General features: G+C 38.6%; 1 protein-coding gene across 2 annotated transcripts in view; it reads left to right on the top strand.

The window, feature by feature from the left end:
- The first annotated feature begins 264 nt into the window (after positions 1 to 264).
- LOC121950340 (voltage-dependent calcium channel subunit alpha-2/delta-1) overlaps positions 265 to 21,226 on the top strand; it is an 81,412-nt gene continuing 60,450 nt past the window's right edge. Inside the window, exons 1-3 of one of the 2 annotated variants that reach the window (XM_042496301.1) lie at positions 265 to 330; positions 12,009 to 12,090; positions 12,315 to 12,431. In XM_042496301.1, coding sequence (XP_042352235.1) covers positions 12,031 to 12,090; positions 12,315 to 12,431 — 177 coding nt within the window. In that variant the 5' untranslated portion in view covers positions 265 to 330; positions 12,009 to 12,030. Of the gene's footprint in view, positions 331 to 5,909; positions 6,166 to 12,008; positions 12,091 to 12,314; positions 12,432 to 21,226 lie in introns of those variants that run through there. The other variant, XM_042496300.1, reaches the window with a different exon arrangement.

Here is a 21,226-nt window from a genome sequence, read left to right as displayed (position 1 = left end):
AGTTATATATTGCAGCCAAGAGATTTCTGAAGATTGCGGACATTTCTGGAGAGGACCTAGATAACACATTTGGGGAGGGATCTGCACAGACCGCGGGCTCTGCATTGGAGAGCACGTGAATGGGATCACTCTGGGAAAAAGCTGGCGCTGCGAGACTGACCCCATCCAGTAGGTGGCGGTAATGCGAAACACGTAGACGGAAACCGCCATTAAAACTCAACCGAAGAAGAGAAGGAGCTTGTGTACAACAATTTGAAAAAAAGTTTGTCGGCAGGTAACCGGATGACGACGGTTGGCGCGTGACAAACAATTTCGGATCACAGTTAATCGGTAAGCAAACGTATTATTTGACGCATAGGCGACCAAGTATCGTAATATCGGGTCAGATTTTGCACTGCTTAGGTTGCTTTTACTGTTCGATCTGCAGGTGAAGGGCTTTGAAATTGATGCAATATTTATCATTTCTCATACTTGACTCTACTTTTTTGGAGCAGTTTTGCATTGCAAGAAGCAGAGGCTCTATTTTAAGGAGGATGTAAACATTTAATAAATGTGTTTTCCCTCTATCATATGCTAAAACTACTGATACTACTACTGTTTTACCTACAGTGTGCAGTATTTACTTGTATGTAGTCACTGCTATATGTAATACAAGTAGTAGAAACAGAGTGTGAGGCCAATGTACCTTAATGACTCAGCTTCTGCTATTACACTTAATTTTCTGAATTGCTTTGGCTCATTTCTTAAAAAGAAAGAAAGAAAATTCTCAAAGCTCCAAGTTCATTTTATGGGGAAAATTTAATTTCTTACCACCAGAAAGTTTTTGTTTGTGTCAATTTATGGAATTAAACTATGGATAAGTATTACAGTGGATTTAAAGCATTGTTCAGACATAAAACAGTTTAAAATAATGATTTTCACGAGGTAGCCTACAGGAATGAAAGGAGGCTTTGACAATCACCAGGTGTTAACAGGGGTTATTGTTTATTATTATTTTTTGGTTCTTGATTTTTTGTCGCTAGTTTATCTTCTTTTTTTCAGAAAATAGTATTGAAAAATATTAGATGTTTGATTTTGAGTATTTGGGAGTATATTCAATTAATTACAGTATAGGTTTAAGTGAATATGGAAGCTGGTTCATTAAAATTCACTGATTTATGGAGAAGGGGTGGAATTAAATAAGTTTGTACGTGTGCTCCTCTTTTTCGACAATGTAAACCAAGTCATGATGTGTTTGACCATTTCTTTTGCTTTATGTTTTTCATTGTCTGCAAATATGACTTTTTTTGTCAGTCCACCTTTGTATAATCATTTCTTTATTTTCTCTTTATATTTTCAAATAAATTTCAAAAATCAAACTGAAAATGAATAGCAGTTTCTTGGCTCTGTGTGGCTGACTGAAGGCTGAACACTGGTGAAAGCCAAATGAAGCCTCATGAACCACCTTCTTTATTTTCTGAGCCCACTAGATGGCGCTCTGTGTTCAGTAGTTTAAAGCACACAGAACTGTCATTCCTGAGGGCCATCCAGTTGGCTCAGAAAATAAAACAGTTCATTTGGCCTCATTTGGCCATCACTACTCTATTTCATCTTAAACTTTCATTTGAAACACTGACAAGCCAAAGCATATTTATGTAATTTATCTTAGAAAATAAATAAATAAAAGTTGCAACAGTGTAATTATTTAATTACTAGAAGCCCAGGTGATTACATTTTTACCAGGAATCAACTTAAAAACTTGTGTCTATAATTACACGAATTAAGTAGTTAGTTACCATATCCATGAACACACATTTTTAAGTTGATTTGTTATTAAAAGGAATTTCAAAGTGTTATGTAATGTTACCACAATTATGAACACAGCTTTTTAAGTTCATTACTAGTTAAAAAATAAATTGGTCCAACAAATTTAGCACATTATTTGAAAGGAATTTTTATGTGTATTATACTTCATTACCACAATTACGAACACACCTTGTAAAGTTGATTCCTCATAAACATTTAGTTCTTGCAAGTATTTTTTTCACATTATTTTAAATAATTTTTTAAAGGATAATTCGACAACTGCTTGTGATTTTGATGTGTTACCACCAGATGGCAGTATCCTCTATTGAATAAATCAACCCTCACTGAACATTATAACTGTTAACCTGTGGTGCTTTTCCATGTCACATTCATCATCACCTACAGGTGGTTCACTATTCTGAAATCAGGATTTGCCGATTAGGTGCATATTAAAAATTGTATTATGTACATATTAATTTTCAACCCTTTATGTTTTTTTTTTTTTTTTAAAGAAGTTGGTGTGTTTATATTATTTGAGAATTCCCACTTTGTGTGTAGTAAATAAAATGCAGTGCTATAAGGCAAGCCAGGTTATTAGTCCTATATGTAAAGTGAAATTGTTGCATTATGAATTTTTGTGTAGATGAGAAAAATGTATTCTGTAATAGATGGTAATTTTTGTAATTGTAACCGTATAGACTCTATGTACAGTGGTTTCCAACTGGTGGGTTGCGGTCCAAAAGTGGGTCACAGGCCCATTATGAACGTACTGAAGTAACTTGTGATCATGTCAAGTTTGTGAAAAATACTCAATTTTAAGTACAGTAAATTTCTAGCACATAACTTTTATTTTGAAGTGTGGGTTCCTGCAGTAGTGAGTTTTTTTTTTGTTACTTTTTTATTTGTGGGGGAACAGTAATTTTATTGCCCTGTTCTTGGCCTGTTAACAGGCTGTGCCTTTACATTAGTCTTGAAGCAATAATAAGCACCTTTTTGGTTGCAGTGTCTATTGGAACTTTTCAATTTCAAGATAATTCAGTTTTTTACAGTTTCTGGCTGTGATAAATGGTGTTATTTTGGCTATATTTATTTTGGTGGGCATACAGTTTGGAAGGTATGCCAAAAGATTTTAGAAAAACAGAAAATAAATCACTTTTTTTTTTTAAAGAACCAAAAAGTTTTTACCAAAAGTTTTTAAAAATTACCCAATATTTTAAAGAAAAAAAAAATCACCAAAGCATTAAATTAGATATAAATATATAAATATTAATAAATATTAAATATATATATATATAAATTCTTTGGTGATATATATATACATATAAATACATATGTTTTGCCTATTTATTTATTTGTTTACTTTTTAAAGAAAATGTGCCTTCCAAAATTCGACTGATTTTTTTTCCCTCCTTTGGAGGTACAGGCTAAGCACCCAATGTCTTCAGATTCTAAAAACATCCCTGGTTTTAACAAATTGCAATTTATTCTTGCAATATGATTTATTTCATCGTGTTTTAATCCCACATTTATTTAAATTTGTCAAATAAAACTGAATATCTGGTCATTTCTCTAATGTTTGGCCCTTGAACTAAAATCTAAGGAGAAATCTGGACCCATTATACCCATTATACTGGCCCAGTTGGAAACCACTGCTATAGCATACAGTCTCAGGCTTTACATAGAGATACTCTGTCAGAAGCCATTAGTTTTTATTCTGCTCTTTTTCTAAAATCCATTTCTGAGACTATAAATGAGGAGGGTGTAGCGGCTCAGTCTGACACCTCTTCTTATTCAGGATGTAGTGTGAGATGTTCCCAGTTGATAAAAAGGTACTGAATGGAGATGTCTGCAGAGGAGGCCTCCATCCTTGCCACGTCGCTCTTTGCTATTATAGTCCTCCACTCCACGCCACCTCTTCAGTTCTCGCCATTCACTTACTCTACTCCATCCCATCAGCAGGTGCATCTGTTCCTCTGCCGGGGGAAATGAGTGTGAGAAAGGTGTAGCGAGAGAGAAACTGTGGAGAGGGCGAAGTGAAGGGATGGGAGAAACTGGGGAGGGAGGAGGGGGCAACAGTGCAGTACAGCTGGAGCAGGGGGAGAGGGAGTAGGGATGGGAGAGACAAAGAGAGAAAGTGGGGGGAGCGGGGAGGGGAGGGTGAGAGGACACCAGAGATGGTGTGTGGTTGCCAGGCAACGATTGATAACCAAATCCCCAAGCATCCTGCTTGTGCTGCCCTGCCCTCCCTCCAGGCCTGTATTACACACTCACACACACACGGGCACACACAAGGTTTATGTGCTTTATTTTTTTATTGAATTATTCAGTCAAAGTCTTGATGCTCTCCTGATTTGAAATAGTAACAGAAAGTGGGATTTTACTGCAGTGGTGCACGAGCTTGTATTTAATCAGTATATTTTATTATTTATACATTTATGTGAGGATGTGCAGCACATGGCCGCAAACTCAATTTTATTAAACGGGCGTGATTGATGGCACTCAGATTTATTATGCTCTTACGGTACATAAGATTTTACACTATATGTGTGAAATCAATACGTCTGTCACACTAGTGGTGAATCCCATGTGGGACAGTTTCTCTGCTTGCTGCCACTCATGCACCCAGGATGACTGATAGCAACTGGCAAAGATTGTGCTATCAAAGCCAGTAAATTCTCCCATCCCTCCAGGTTGTAGGAATTGAAAGGTTGTGGGGCATTTTAAAGAGCCAAACCTGCATCTGTATTCAGTGTGCGTGCGCTTGTGTATGTGTGTGGTACATGTGGTCAGACCCTCCTTTTAGCAGGTGTTTTTTTATAGGAAGGAAGGCAAAGAAAAAACAAAAACAACATGTTGCTCCAAAGGTGGATGCTTTTTGGACCAGAAAAAAAATTCAGTTGAAATATCCTTAAAAATCGATGTTTTGCACACGTTCACTATGTCCACAAAAACAAAAAACAGTTTGTGAAACCGGTATAAATCAGCATGTTGGCTGATTCAGATATTTCATTGTAAAGCCAATCATCTGCTAATGATGTGCCGATATTATGGTGCATTCCTGATAATAATAATAATGATAACGATAATAATTAGGGATGCACGATATTGGATTTTTTGCAGATATCCAATATGCCGATACATGATTTCACATTTACCAATAACTGCTACCCATATGGATATTGAATTAACATCATATGGCCCACCAGCAGATGGAGACATGAAATACAATGCTTTTCAGTGTATGTAATATTAATTTATTGCACAAAACAAGAAAATTACTTCAACTTAGGGCTGATGTTTTGCACATGTTCACTTTGTCAATTAAAAAAAAAAAAAAAAAAACGGCTTGTAATACCGGCAGAAATCATTATGTTGGTCCAATCTGATTTTATATTTTAAAGCGAATATCTGCCGATACTGATGATGTGCCGATATTATAGTGCATCCCTAACAACAACAACAATTACAATAATAACGATAAAGATAATCAATCACACTACCTATGAAACAAAATCAAAGTGCTTTACAGTTTAATTAAAAAAACAAAAACAAATACAACATATGAAATACACAAAAATGTATCTTTGAAAATGTATCTTATAGTATAAATCATAAAGTAGTAGTAGTATTAGTGATACTAAGACATTACATAAAAGCCACACTTTTTAGATTTAGATAGTTAATGTTTATCAATATTTTTTAATTTTTTTAATTTCGATGATGATAATAATAATGATGATGATGATAGTCTTTATTTATATCAGAAACCCACGAAGCGAGTGAAAAATGCAATTTCATCAATAATTAAAAATCCCAAAAGAGAATTAAGATGATAAAATTAAAAGTAAAAGAAATAACCATATGTAAAAGCAGAGGAGATTTAGATAAAGGAGCTGAAGCAGGAAGAATGGCAATAAAGGAATAAACCCTTGAATTTAAAGCAGATAATAAAGATAAGAGGAGCATATGTGATTTTTTTTTTCCACTAGATTGAAAAGGAGTGGGGGGACAAGTGGGTGTGTGAGAGGGAGAGACACAGGGAGAGAGAGAGAGGCAGGGAGACAGAGGGAGGCACAGATCCAGTTTCAGTACCTGTTAGAGCGCCGGATGGCCGGCTGATCAGATTAGAGGTGTCAGGGATCGTTAATCTGTGCGGGAGCGACAGTCTGCCACTCACGCTGCTCCTGAACAACGTTCACCATTCATCGGCGGCGAAGGGGAGCGGAGCACATTTGGTGTCGACGCGCGTCGGGGAATCTCCCCCCTCGCTTTTTTTATTTTATTTTTTACAATGGATACCTGCAGGGTGCGAGCCTGGGTGTTTCTGCTCCTGTTATGGCAGGACGGGTCTTTGGCATCGCAGTTTCCGACACAGCTCATGTAAGTACAATCTCTGTAATCCCGTTTCGAGCAGTTGATGTTTGCAGACTCCTTGTTTCAAGTGCGCGTCGTTTAGGGACAAGTGTGATATTTAATGAGCCACTCGCGGTGTGCTGGCTCGTGGGTGTGAGAGTGGGGTGGGCAGGTCGTTTCATTCATGCACCAGTGGTCATCTTGGAGGGAGACAGTATTTCAGCTTTCCTCTGGCTGCTCCTCCAGGTGGTGATTAATGTCGGTTACAGTAATCAGCAGTTTGTCGCCGGTGGATGTCTGTGGCCGCGGAGCTCCGTGACAGCTCCTCCATGAAGTTGTTGAGGAGTTACAGTAGCTTCACCTGGTCCTGTTTCTTTATGGAAAATGACAAAAGTTGGCCATTGTCTGTGGTCCTAACGAGTTTGTCTTAGTCTTGTAGCGTATTCATTCCCCGGTCTCCTGCACAAATGTGGAAAAAAAAACATTATTCATTTGCAAAATCACAGTGATTTGACTTTTTTTTTGTTCCTTTGCATGTAGACCGCTCATTATATGCAAAGTTATATTGAAATCCAATTCACATGCAGGGTGTTTGCATTGTCCTCACAAAGAGCCACCCAACAGCATGTTTGGCCCAATCAGTCATTCTGTGACCCTATAAATTGAAGGCAAATTCAATCGTAATTGAAGATTTTGAGTAAATAAATGAGAAATCAGCACTCTGTGTTAACAACTAACCCATGCATGAAACTCTAACAGCATCGGAATAGATTTAGGTTTATTTTAGAAGGGAAAGCATGCATTTGTAAATACACAAGGTATAAAAAAATGCCAGAATTAGCCAAGAGGCTATTTTTCATCTATAGTCCACTTAATCAAAGTGTTACAGAAGGCTTCCTAAAATACAAGAAAAGCAAAAGAACAAAGAAATAAAGCATACAGTTTAAAAGATGTCTTTATTCACATCAGCAAGAGAAAGACAAAAAACAAACAAACAAGACAAAAAAAGGAACAAGATATGAAATGTAAGGACTGGAAAATAATTTTTAAAGCACTACAAGTGGTAGTGACACATAGAACCACATTGACATTTATCTGTTGTTTGAGATTCGTTAATGTCTTTGGCTGAAAATAGTAGAATTTGATTTTATGTGTATAACTTTTGGTGAATTTACTTACATTAATTAATGCACATTACAAATAAATACCTTTACTTTTATTTATTTAGGACATTATTTTGTTGTCTCTTTTAAAAGAGGGAGTGGCAGCTTAGTGAAACTAAAAAGCTTTCTTTTATTCTGCTGTTTTCTGCCGCTAAGCTAGAAAAGAAAAGTTGCCGTTGTTGTGCTGTAGCCTTTATCTTTAAAAAGCCCTTAATGTCACTTTTCCCCTGTGGTATCAGAAACGGAATATCATTCTTTTTAAAGGCACTGCATCAAACATACAGAAAATGAGCCAAAAAAAGAGAAAATTAATTGGCTCTGGTTATCAAGTGCACTCTTCTGGATTACACTGATCACGTGAACGGAGAAGAGAATAATGATTGTTTAGAGTAGTTTTTCAAACTGAAGCCAGATGTTTTTCTGCCTTGCTGTGATCCTACAGTAAATATCTCTGTTGTTCCAGTAACCACTCTGGAGACAAAACATTTTGCACTGCCTCAGACGTCTAGAGCAACGTTTCAAAGTGAATGAAAACAAGAATGGGACAAATACCATTTCATGTGGGCTTTTTATTTTGTGAGTTTGTACAGATAAACTCATGTTGACTGTGGCAGTATTTCAGAGTCAAATCACCAACAAGCCGATGGCGTTTGCAAATTGACACTGGTAATTGTTGCAAGAAATGCGCGGGGTGCTGGGCTGTCAGAGCTTGATCCAAAGTCCTCCATTTCGTATTGAGGTGCTTTACAGGCCAAAGAAGGACTGAATTGGCCACTTGAGTGTTGGTGTACAAGCTACAGAGCATGAGCAGCACACAGCGGGTTGTTTTGGTGCATCACTGTCAGCGTTTCCATGCCTCAGTCCGCTTGGCTGTCTGGACTTCTGTCTTTGCCTCTGTAATGATGTGTAATTAGACTGTAGTCTAACACAGCCGCCCACAGAGATACACACTGTGGACCAGCTCATTACTCTATCTAGTGCCAAAGTGATGGCATCACAACATCTGCCTCTTTTTTCTTGTATTGTCTCTCCGCCTCTCTTTCTGGTTCGCTCTCATTTGCTCTTCCTGTGTCTGAAAAACAATGTAGGGCAGTGTCTGACCCAGTTGCCATTTGTATGTGCGTTTGTGTGTGCGTGTTTAATTATCCAGCGTTGTACCAGAGGCTGCAGTAATCAAAGCCCAGCAACCAGAGCAGAAAAAAATTAGCTACCTCAGCTTAACAACAACTTTATTAGCGTCCAGGCATCTCTGAATCGCCTTATTTTAGCCATTGAAAGCAGCTTACTTTATATGTGTGATAACAGCGTGATGGTAGTACTATAATAGGCATTTGTGTTCGTATGGAAAGAGCTGAAATGAGATTGACTTCATGCAGGCAGTGATCTCTTCACATAGATCAACCGTGACGGGCTGAGAGCAGGCCTCACCTTATGGCATTTACAAAGCATCACCGCTAAACGAGGTTTGAACCTCAAGGGATGGTTAGAAATGCATGATTTAAGGATGTGCGTTTAATGTGTGGAGATTTTCCACACCTATAGATAATACATGTGATCGTTGAGGGCCAATTTAACAAGGGGATTGGCCTGCAAATATTCAAATAGAGCAACAGGCGTACGGCTTTGGGGAGTGGTGGCAGAACTTTCTATTTTATGGTCCGTTACAGTTTATAATGAGCGGGCTGAGCGCATCACAGACTTATTTGTGTGCACATTGCAGTGTTTGGTATTTACACACACAGTCAAAGAAAATGCACATACAAGGGATTCAGTGTTGTGGGCTTGAGGATGAACTAGTCTGTGGATGAGATGCGCTCATGAAGCCACAATATTCCAAATAGATTTTGGAGATAAAAACAAGTCCATGTCATCCATATTGGACGTGCAGAAGAACACATTGTCCACATTCTGCACCACAGCCTGGGCTGTCTCATCCATTTGTCAGCACCTGGGAGTTTTTGTTATAGAGATTTGCACTGGTAGCAGTAGATTTCACAGGAGCTAAACTCCGGAGAGACGGCCCTCTGCTTCTCTGAATGTCAAGTCCCTGGAAGCACAAACACAAACACACGCACAGACAAACACATACACATAAACTCTAACTCACGATTGACTTGTCAATGCTTCAGACTTTAAGAGCTTAGGGGTCCAAGGTCCACTAAAATACCTTACAATCGGTTTGCTTTTAGAAGATTTGGGGACAGGGAAGGGCGGGGCATAGCAGAGGAGAGGATCAAGAGAAGAGAATTTTTAGTGAAGAGAAGAAAGGGGAAGAGAGAACTTTTTGTAAGAGCCGCATATTTTATACTTGGTAAAAATGTTTGTGTTGGTATTTGACATAATATATAAGTTTTGAAATTCAAGTTTTAAATAGTTTCTGTATATTTTAAACAGTGTATAGGAGTGGACTATGAGTGGTTGTGCTTATTTTTACATGACTGATTTTATATTTTCTACGTTAGAACACGAACCTAAAATATTTGTGACAGGTATGGTGCCAGAAGGCAGTTTAGTGAATAAAGATTGTGATGACCTTGTGCTAGAAAAACGATGACAAGGTCTGCGTCGGTGTGGATCGACATACGTTTTTGACTGTATTCTACTGTGTAGTAACTGTGTTGTTGTACGTTTTTGTGAGATTAACATGCATGAAAAGAGAGGAAAAGTTGAACATCTAGAAGTTCACGACAATTTGGCCCACTTCCATCTGCTAACGAAAGAAGTGTGATATGATTAAATAGCAAACTCCGAGGCTGAAAAAAGGAAGCAACACTGAAAAGCCAAAAACTGCAGTTCCTCAAATGGCCAGTTGTGGAAATGCAAATGACTTTATAGCAGAAATAAATGTTTACAGCCTGGTTCAAAAAACAGTTTTGTTTTCCTCCATTCATTACAATTGTATGGGAGTGAATTTCATAAAGGCTTAAAGTAATGCATAATTAAGGGCGTGACCAATTTGAGTAACACATGGGTTCCATCCATTGACAAGTAGCTACTATGGTGACAACTCTGATTAGGTAACTTAACCATGGCAAAAACCCAGATTTGCAATTACCCCTTTTATCACCAAAATTAGTGTGTGTATGCAGGTTTTTCAAACCCAGGGCTAAACAGGTGATAGACCTCATTGCACAAATCTCATGCTGCTTATAGGGCTGCGGATCATCTGGTTGCATCCAGCACCGCTGTTTCCTTTCCACCTGTTGGTAGCTGAAAGATGAAAACCCAAACACCATTTGGTGGCTCTAAACACCCTAGCATCAGCTCCAAATCACCCTAAGATACAGAAGAGTAGCAGGACATCTCTGTCAGTTTTCCTTCACATAGTCATAAAGCTCTGCCAAGCCTCAGTCTGCAGTGTTGTCCACAACCTCTAAACCATCTGGCTTTGGGAATTAAGGGATAGCATCTGAATTATGGCTGACCCTGCTCTAATATCTCCACCTGCCCCCTCTTTTCTGAAACAATTTCACACTGTGCTATCCCCCTTGGTATTCCCGCTCTTGCAAAGTGTCTCATCTTTTTCCACAAGTGTACTCGTTCAGAATTTTCCCCATCCATTGTGGATTTTGTGTCCCTGATGCATCTTTCCCTATTCTTTTCTGGCTTCTTGATCTTCTGTACTGCTCTCTTTTTGTTTGCACCTTATCACCTTAGCATTAAGCATCAGGGTAGATGTTTTGCATACATACAGTAACTTGCATGACACCCATTGTACTGCTGCAGTGACTGATTTTTAGCAATATTTTCCAGGTATGCTGTTTTTCTCTGTTTATCTCAGTGTATGTGAGTAAGCTATGATATGTCTCTTTGCCATGGGGGGGGCAGCTGAGTCTGTGTTAGTGTGAATGCATTGTAATGAGAGCATCTGTATCTTATGCCAACTTGTTATCATTCTCATACAATATTAATGGCACTGTCTCAATGTGCCTGTGTATGTGTGTGCACGCATGGCAATATATATGGTGAATTAATGTATCCACATGCGCACAAGTATTTTGCCCCTGCAAACCTCTTATACCAGGTGCACCTCCAGACGAGTCCAATAATTCTAACAAGGCACCGTGTCTTAATGCATAATGTCTGAGGTCTTTGTCATTCTTATCCCGCCTATCTCTATCAACGGCCTCTCGGTTCAGGAGGCATGGAGTGATTTACTATGTCAGTATATTATAATGCATGCTGTGAGCTTATTGTGGTTTGACAAGGTGATTGGAGGAGGATGAGAGGAAGGTATAATCCAGTGTGTGGCTCCAGCAGGCTGGACCTGATGTCCCCTGAGCTCTTTGATATACAGAGAAGCACGTCGGCCCTGGCCACAACCCACCTCTAGCCTGTCTACTAACATCACTGTCACTGGTCACAACACTGGCTGACACTTTTCTGATTGGTTGACTTCATGTTTGAACTGTCAGAAAGTAATCGTATTGGTTGACACCCAATGACACGTGTTTGATTAGATGACGCTGGATTTGTTTCCTGTGATCCAAGTTTGATTGGTTGACATTTTATGTGACCTATCAGGGTGATTCTCTTTGGCCTTGTTTGTTTTTACGTTGTGTGTCCAGATGGTCTTGTTAGATGATAGATGTGAGATAACTTGATTGACAGTTTAATTGCGCTGTGAAATGTCTGTGATGTCTCTTCTAAACTGGTTACCTCTGAGTCACGATTAAGATTGGCTGTGTGCATTGCTTTGTCCCATAGGATTAAAGAATGGGTTGATCAGATGCAGAAAGAGCTTGTCACCCTGGCAGACACGGCCACAGCTGCGAAGGGCCTCACTCAGGTATAAACACCCACAGGCTACACACACACATGCATACAAAGAGTATATAATCTAAATTTAACACTGCTGTGGTCCTATTGCATATATCAGTTCATCAAAGAAGTTGCAGACTTCTTGTTTAAAAGTTTTATTTTGTTTCAAGAAAACATGTCTGACAGTGAGTATTTGTTAAATCATCAATTATTTGTGATTTTACACATTCACTACTCTTACTTTCTGTCTAGATTTTTCTGAGAAACCAACACCTGTACACTGTGGAGCAAAACGACGCAGAGGAGCTGGTGGCCAGAGCAGCCAGGAAAATTGAACAGCTGCTGCGAAAGAGGTCTACTGCCTTGGAGGTAAGGCTCACTCTACTTAGAGAAACCAACTGTCAGTTTGCAATTTTGTTTTGGTTTGAAAGCTGTACGGGATGAGATCTTCATTAACAGGGCCTAAGAAAAAAGGTTTTCCATCTGCTTCTTGTCAAGGCTTTGTAGACTTGAATATGTGTATTCAAAAGGGCTGTGTGTTTGAAAAAATATGGCGATACGATATGTATCATAATGCACGGGTTACGGCACGATATATTGCGATACATAGCAATGCATATGCAAGGAGATATACTGCAATTTTTTTATTTTGGAGCTAGCAGTGTGCCTTTCATGACTGTGTCTGTTTCATAGGCCCGTGTTTTTTGTGTTCACACTTGCAATATGTTATGAGGGAGAGGAACAGTCAGATAGCGTCAGATATATTACAAGAAAAAAACTACTTCATCGATACAGTATCAGAAAACATATTATCCCAATACTTAAGTGTATAGATACCCCTAATATTCAGTAACTAAAGTGTATTTGATGAAACATGTGTTTAATCCCCTTTATGACTCAACTGTAACTATTGGGGTTTGTGCTGATTCTATCAATGAGTACGAAAAAGCGACTTTCGGTTGGAAAATGTTCCTGTTGTTTGTTTGTTGTTTCATGGCAGTTTGACTTCAAAAAAAGACAGACCTGGATTGAACCCACAACACAGAGCCTGAGGGCTGCAGCTGCAGAGAGCCACAGCTCTGATAGTGTTGTAAACGGCAAAAATGCTGTAATTTAAGTATTAAAATGTAATACGTCCTTTAAAAAAAAAATGACATACCTATTTTTTAATTTTGTCATCTTATATTTTGTATTTAGAGGGCACATTTACAAATTCTTTTGGATTAATAACTGCTGTATTCAGAGACAGGAAATGCTGAGTAAAAATATCTGCTGGGTATCTGATCATCTTTGAAGCTCCTGCAATTTTTAATGTTTTTTTTAAAAAAATACATTCACTCTGATATTTTTATGGCTTATTATTTCTTTAAAAAATCGACACAATCCCCCTGTAGATCAAAATGAATCATAGTTGTCATCAGAAAATAGTATAGAATCATAATAGTCAAATTATGTAAACAATAGATTTAGTTTTTAAATAACCTGGTTATTGCCCAAAACATAAAACATCTAATTGCAATTACACCACCATCTGTTAAATAATTATTCAGCTGGCTGAGGTTTCTCACTAGTTATCCAAGTGTGATTGCTGTGGCTTTGGTAGAGCTGATCCTTTAAATGGAGGAAGTCACATTCAAAACATTTTAATGGTCGTCTGGCAGCAGGATCCCTCGTTCTTGTCCATATCTGAAGGCTTCCTGTGAGGGAGACAAATATGAGGAAGAAATCACTCAGAGCAACCGAGTTCACTATTCTTGAGGCTGTTACTTCGGCACATGTATCTAAATGTTGTGGTCATTAAAGTGCACATTTCAGTGGTGAGGTGATGTGTGTAGAACAGATCTTTATTGATGATAGATTGTATATGGAATAACAAAAATGGACGATAGCAAGGACTGAGATCTTTCTTCTGCACTATCCAATGTGATAATGAGAGCTTTGACCCTGGGGATGTTCTCTCTTTCTCCCCCTCTGTTTCCACCCTTTTTTCTTCCTTTTTTTCTTTTTTTTTACGCAGAAGTGGGTCAAAGATTCTCGTCTATATCCAGAGTCTGAACTGTTTTATACATTCAGACGGAGTTCACAGAACCTTAACTCTGCCTTTATAAGGCTTCACCATTGTTGTCTTATTAGTAATGGAGAGGGACTATTTATGAATGTCCATAAACACATCTCCTGCCAAGTGTCTGTCTTTTATATGTTAAGTAAACACCCTGGTGTTCTTATCATTTTTCCGAGCACTGGTGCCATAAGATGCGTAAGCAGCAGGGAGAGAATGGGCTTCAGTGCATAATTTGAGTTATAGGAGAAAGATGGTTGCGAGGGTTGAGACTAGGTGGTAAATGGTGGGTGGGGGGGTCAGCTAGCCTGATGCTGACAGTCCATCCAACCTCCGGACATCGATCACTTCTCACTCTTTATTGCGTCTTTGTGTCTCATCCTCTCCTACGAGTAACCTCAAGGCACACTGATATTGAATTCTCTGTCTTGGAATGTATGGATGGGGAGATAAATAGATGAAGGGATGATATGAAAGGAGGGCAAATGCATTGACGTGACAGATGCATGAAAAGACGGACAGATAGACTGAACAAAAGAGGATGGGTGCTACCAGTGGTGTAAGATAACAAAGTATTAATACTTCGTTACATTTGTTACATAAGCAGAACTTACTACGTTTAAGTTTTCTTGCTGGTTGCTCTAGCTGCATTTGGTTTTTAAAAAATGACTTTTAAATATGCTTTTATTTTGGTTGTTTTTAGCAGTTTTTTTGCTAATACTTTTATCTTGTTGTACTTTAAAGTTTGTTCCAAAAGTGCCTTACAAATGAAATCTATTATTATTATTATCATTACATATGTATTTTTGGTTTGGTTATTTGTGGTTATAAGTTATTTTGTTTTGACACAAAATGGGCAACTCAATGATTTGTATGACTTGTCATGTAATACTGGCTATTCAAATTTCCTGAGACAAACTATTTCCACAAACTGGCTGCAAGGTTTGTCCCCCGTCCTGTATGACTTATCATGGAGTTTTTTCTTTGACCGACCCTGCTTCCACAAACCAAGTGAACCGCAAGGTTTCTCTTCAGTTTAACTTCACTTCTGAATCATCAGAACAAAACATAACTATAGTTCTTGTTAATTAATGTTTATTGTTATGAGGGCAGCTTAAACTTCAAATTTAGCACACCTATCAGCAGTTATCTAGCATACCTAAACCAAATCCACTCCACTGAAGTAAAGGACTGTTTTTCACAAGAAACTTGGCAAACAGCCCTGTGGCATTCTGCTGTTATTTTCGTGTCATCTCCTCTTCCGCGATGGTAAATGAGTTGGACTTGGGTGTCTGACTTCCATCTACTGAGAATGAAGCAGAGGTTGCTGCTTTACTGACGTTATCTATGGGATTAAATAAATCAATTGACATAGCTATAAGCTACGGCTTTATTAGTGTTAACAAGTGTTGCCTGCATTTTTAGTTTTGCTACTCCCTGTAGTATTGCCATCAGAGCCACCGGGGCATTAAAAAACCTGATGTTAGCGTTAGTTATTGAGTTTTTTGTGCAGTGGGAATGAGGCTTAAGACTTCTAGTGTACATCACATAGTAGTGACACTGAACTCCAGAACTTCTACATACCCAGTCCCTGTCGATTTTCTACTTGTGCTTTGAGCTGATTTTTGCTGACCAATCATCTGAGTTAAATGAAGGGACTTGGCTGTTTATCAGACAGAATACAGGAAGAGACTCTTCATTACAGTTGGGAGATCTTTTCTTGTTGAGATCCTTTGATATGAGGTTGGGAGTGACTCTGAATGTCAATATAATTGGAGATCGCCCAAGGCACTTTAGCCACTTTCACTTAGCTGTCAACTGCCTTCAAACTTTCATCCTATCTTCACCTCTCTCTCTCTCTCTCTCTCTCTCTCTCTCTCTCTCTCTCTCTCTCTCTGTCTTTCCTTTTCCGATCTCAAACGCTGCATGATGGATGACCTTTGAAAGGCCACAGTTTACCTAGCCACAGGTGTGTGAAACAAGTGTGTGTCTATGTGTGTCTGCTTGTGCTTCCATAAATAAGTGTGTGGCAGAGTGTAGCATGCATTATTAATGAGTACTCGGCTGCACACTGTTAGGAGAGATCGCTTTATCAAAGGTTTTACAATGTATACTGGGGTTTGATCTCAACAGGAAACACTCACACACCTACACACAAGCACTCACACACCTACTGGGATTTGCATGCATGGAGGCAACAGTAGCTCAAACCAGTTCCCCGTTTCCCTCTCTGACTTGCCCTTCCTGACCAAGTAATTAGTAAATAATCAGTATAATCACTTCTCTGTTGCCTGTTGTAAAAAAATGGTATAAGGGTTCAAATAGCTTTATTGCTTTCAGGGCTGAGTATCAGTCTAAAAGTTATGATACCAGTACCAATACCATTACCCTTAAAGCCCAGACGCACCAAAGTGACATCAAAGAACTAGCAGTGATGAAGGCTGACAGTTGTGTTGCCTCATGTCGCCTTTATCTCGGCTAAAAAGTTGCACTGAACACACGAACAATGGGCAATGGCCAACTGGAACGTATGTTCTGCGCCCGTCTGAGAGGAAATAACTCTTTGTACCAGCAGGTGGCGCTTGTCTTTATTTGTCATTCAAAAAGAAAAAAATGGAAGACCAACAGGATGCTAGATATCCAGTTGGTACAACACAACAAAAGAAACTAAATGTTGAAAGAACAGTTCACCATGCGTCAACAAACATTGACACAAACAAATTCGAAAGGTTTTTGCCAAAGAGCTCAGTGGCTTAAAACATAATCTCATCTTGTATAACACGTTTGTTTCGATGTTACGCCCTCTTAACTTAAGCCTTTTGTTAGCTTTCCTCACTTCCACTTCTCTTCTCTCACGCTGAGCTGAGCTGCCAATCAGAGTGATTTTATTCGCTGTCAGTCTTCGCTGTCTGCAACGCCTAATGATTGCCTGAGGAATAACTTCCTTTTAATACTTGCCTTTAACCAATTAGTTATTATATCTACACTACTGATGATTATTGATAAAAGTACCAATAGTCATTGCTACAATATTGTCACATCAAAGAGGGAATTTAGTAAAACAAAAAAAAAAAAAATGTATTGTTCGACTCTGTCTCCCAGTTCTAGATGAAGTACTTTTGGTGAGATTAAAAGTGTTGCCATATATATCATGTATCAAGATATAGCCAAAACTGGCAGGCCTGACTGCAGCCAAAAAGCTTATAGTTCAGCGTTGGAAACCTCCCATGATTTGTCAAGCAGTCACTGGCTTGGGAGTCTTTTGGACATTTCATACCGAGAACTGTCATCTGCAACAGTTAATGATGCACATCCAAGCACAATTTCAATGTGGACAAATTTGATGTCAAATTTGAAAGAGCATCTATCTAAGTCAGAATGCTCTGTCGATGTAGATATTATTTCTTTGTGGATGTGGTGGAGGGGAACGGGGGTGGTTGGGTTGGGGGGGGGTGGGAGGGGTTCGGGGCCTAGGGTTAAAAAGTCAAATGTACCCAGCAATCAGTTGACTTCGGTTTCAATATGTACATGTACATGTTAATGTTATAATAAAAAAAATTATGATAAAAAAAAAGATATAGCCATAACATATTGTAATATAATCTCAGTCCATATTGCCCGGCCCTAATTGAATGTAGTGACATCCATTAAGTGTCCCCTCCAATCAGCATCACAATTTTATTTGTCAACTCTATATTTTGAGAAAAATGCCATGTCAGTAGGCACTGACAACAGACACGCCTACACATATATACATCCGTACATTAAAGTAGACATGTTTACTTTTTCTACAAAAGCATGGAAGCTGCGCAGGGGTCAGTTGAGTCGAAACTTACTTCTACTACCCTGAGGATGAAGGTTTGTCAAGAGCTGTTGACCATTTAGTGAAAGTGTGTGATGTGCCGGAGGCTACCTCCAATTACTTCAAACCCCCAACACACACACACACACACACACACACACACACACACACACACACACACACACACACACACACACATACAGTATGTGTGTGTCTGTGCAATTTCCTCTCTTCTCCTGGGGTGAACGGCTCTGTCCAGAGACTAATGAGCCAGTCTACAACATTACTTAGAGTAATACCTCAACCAGCACCACTAAAACTCTACAGAACACAGGTGGCCTAGTGCTGTATGAGTGTGTTAGTGTGTGTTTTCAAATCTTCATTTTTCCAATACTGGCATCATAATTACTGGCACGCAAGTTGAGTTCATTACTGAAAACCATTGGAATGACGGGCTTCAAACTGTCATTTATGAACTGGGAACATTTTACTGGATACAGTCATCTGCATATTAAAAATGGACGAGAAGTGATGACTATTATTTAAGAATGCCGGACTCTATAAGTTAATATCTTGTTGAGTTTGTATATTGTGAGTTTGCATCGTGGTAAGCTTGAGTTCAGTCAGTTACAGTTGCTTCAAAAGATGATCTCTTTTCACTGCAGAATAAATATTTCAAAATGTCCATTGAAATTCTCAAACCAGGGCTGCAGCAGAATCTGCTCCTCTGCTCTTTGTGAAATCAGTATGTATCAAACATTCCTACTGTAGTCACTAGAAAATGGCTAAATACAGAGTGTACTTGTAGCACTCAATAAAGCTCTGACGCTCCTCCAGAGGTAGTGTATCCATGATTGTTAGGCTAAACACCATGTACACATTTTTCAGTATTTTGTATTCAGTTTTGCATTTGTATTTGTTTTCTTTTTGCATTTCATGTAAAACATCTTTGAGAACCTTGAAAAGCGCTATATTAGTCCTATCTATTATTTTATTATTATTACATTCGTAGTGAAAGCCTTAGTGCTCAATTCAGATTTATTGCTAAGATCCATTTTTTTCTTTTTTAAACGTGGCCAATATCAGATACCATTCTGAACTGGTCATGGCCCTGAACGACCCACATGCACAAAATAACAGTAACAAAAACGTCACATGCAGCGTGTTGTTGTGCAAAGGTTGACACGGTGGCCACTGAACGTCAACTTTTCCAGTTTAATTTGTAAGCTGATTTGCGGTGGAGGCCCACAAATGCCTGAGCAGATGATAATGAGGATGAGGAGAAAGAGAGAAAGTTTTTTTGAATCATGATTTTTTGTGGAGTAATGGCTACTACTACTGTGCAGAGTTGTGTGTGGATGCTCAAGAAGAGCCAAGACTGGTGAAATTGTGACATGAATGGCTTCAAGGAAACTGAGTGACTCCTGCCAACGCAGGTTTGTCACAAATGTCGATCTACAGTGACGTTAAAGTCGCGTGAATTCTTATATATGACTATTCAGACCAAGGTCATATTGCATAGAATCTCAGACCTGTATCAGATTTAGGTCCATACATGAAAGTGGCTCAAATCTGACCTAAAAAAAACCCCAAAGAGATTGCATGTGATTTGTGTTGCTCACACTGTTATAAATGAATTGGCTGCAGTCTGAATGTAGCCTTAGCTGGTGCAGTCATTTATACCTTTTAACCTCTTTCCAAAATGAAATTCAACTAAAGTGGGAAGCATATTTAAAACTTACACTGGTAAATTTTGAAGCCAAAACTTGTGCGGACTCAGTCTACAACATCAAGGCTCTTAAGGCTGTTCTTTAATATTGTATTCTATTATATATTATTTCAACTTTCATCTGTACTTAAGGTTACATATCTATGAATTTCTGTGCTATTTCTAAAGGTCAGTATGCATACTTGATTCTCTCATTATTACATTGCCCACATCAGCCCCTGCTGTCACCTTCAGTAGATAGTTTGACATTCACAGTAAGCAACAGGTATGTGGTCTGTAATAAATCTCGGTGGTAGCCTGTATAGCGTTAGGTGTAAAGGTCCAGAGATAAAGCCATCATATTGTCTAACTGGCTTTAGTAATACACTGTATGTAAATCTGTTTACAGGCATCATTTTACTAGATAGGGAATATATTACTCAAAAATTGCTTGCAGAAACAATTAGTGTGTGAAATATCTACATCAAAATCCCTCACTACATTATAGAAATTTGTGCTATTATCCTTAATCAAAGAGTCAATGAAAGTTAGTCTGTGAAATTTCCTACTGTTACAGATAATCTCAACACCATACTTCTGTTAACATTCAATCTCACAACATTAAGAACTTGATCATACTTTATTTTCTTAGATCGCTTGTTGTCTCCAGCTCGCAGCTCGTTCTCCAGCGCCGTTGTATTCATTAAATTGTACCAGGCTTTCAATTAACGATTTCACCTTGAAGTCTACATTAAAGATGAACATATGGTGAAAAACCTGCTCCCAGCATTTTTTGCAAACATTCATTCAAAAAAGTTTTGTGGTTCCATTTAAAAAAAGAAAAGAAAAGCTAAACAAAAGACAAAAAAACACGCAATGGCATATGGCAACTCCTACATCTTTGCAAGTCAGAATTCTATATTCTGCTGTACATCCACATTATTTTATCTTATTCAAGCTTTCTTGTGTTATTCAGTTCAGTTCAGTTATCCAGTTTCCTTGATTTAGAGGCGTTAAGTGTTTTATTGTGTGTTGTTTGTGAATGTCTTTGATAGTCTCTGGGCCCAGGTGTTGGACCATATTTTTATTAATCTGTTGCCTGCTGTCACAATGTTATAATAATGAGCACAAGATGCGACATTATGATGTTTTCATGTGTGTGTATGTGTGTGAGCCAACGTAACGCAGTAATGAACAGAGACTGTGATACGATCAGAGATATTCCAGTCTCCAGAGCAGATGTTACTCAACCTCCCATCTCCGTTCTGCGCTGATCATATTAAGCAGACAAGAGGTGTCTGTATGCGTGTCTGTCTGTGTGCGTGCGTTCATGTTTATGTGTGACTGTGATAGACAGAAAGACAGAGACAGGGAGTGGGAGGGAGCAGTGCAGATGGGGAATTCTAACTAGACTTATGGTAGGCCGGGGACAAGTGTCTAATGCATTCATCAAGAAGAAATCCAAACTGCGTCGGTGGATCACAACATGCTCATGGGTACATCTGAATAGGTGATTTGGAGGCAGCTACAACCTTTCACTGTCAAGAGATTCAGTTGTGATGATACATGACGTAGTATTTTTTAAAATAAATATT

Source organism: Plectropomus leopardus, chromosome 11 (assembly GCF_008729295.1).
Source record: "Plectropomus leopardus isolate mb chromosome 11, YSFRI_Pleo_2.0, whole genome shotgun sequence".
NCBI lineage: Eukaryota > Metazoa > Chordata > Actinopteri > Perciformes > Serranidae > Plectropomus > Plectropomus leopardus.
Note: the sequence above shows the minus strand (reverse complement) of the source record. Positions and strands in the feature narration are given on the sequence as shown.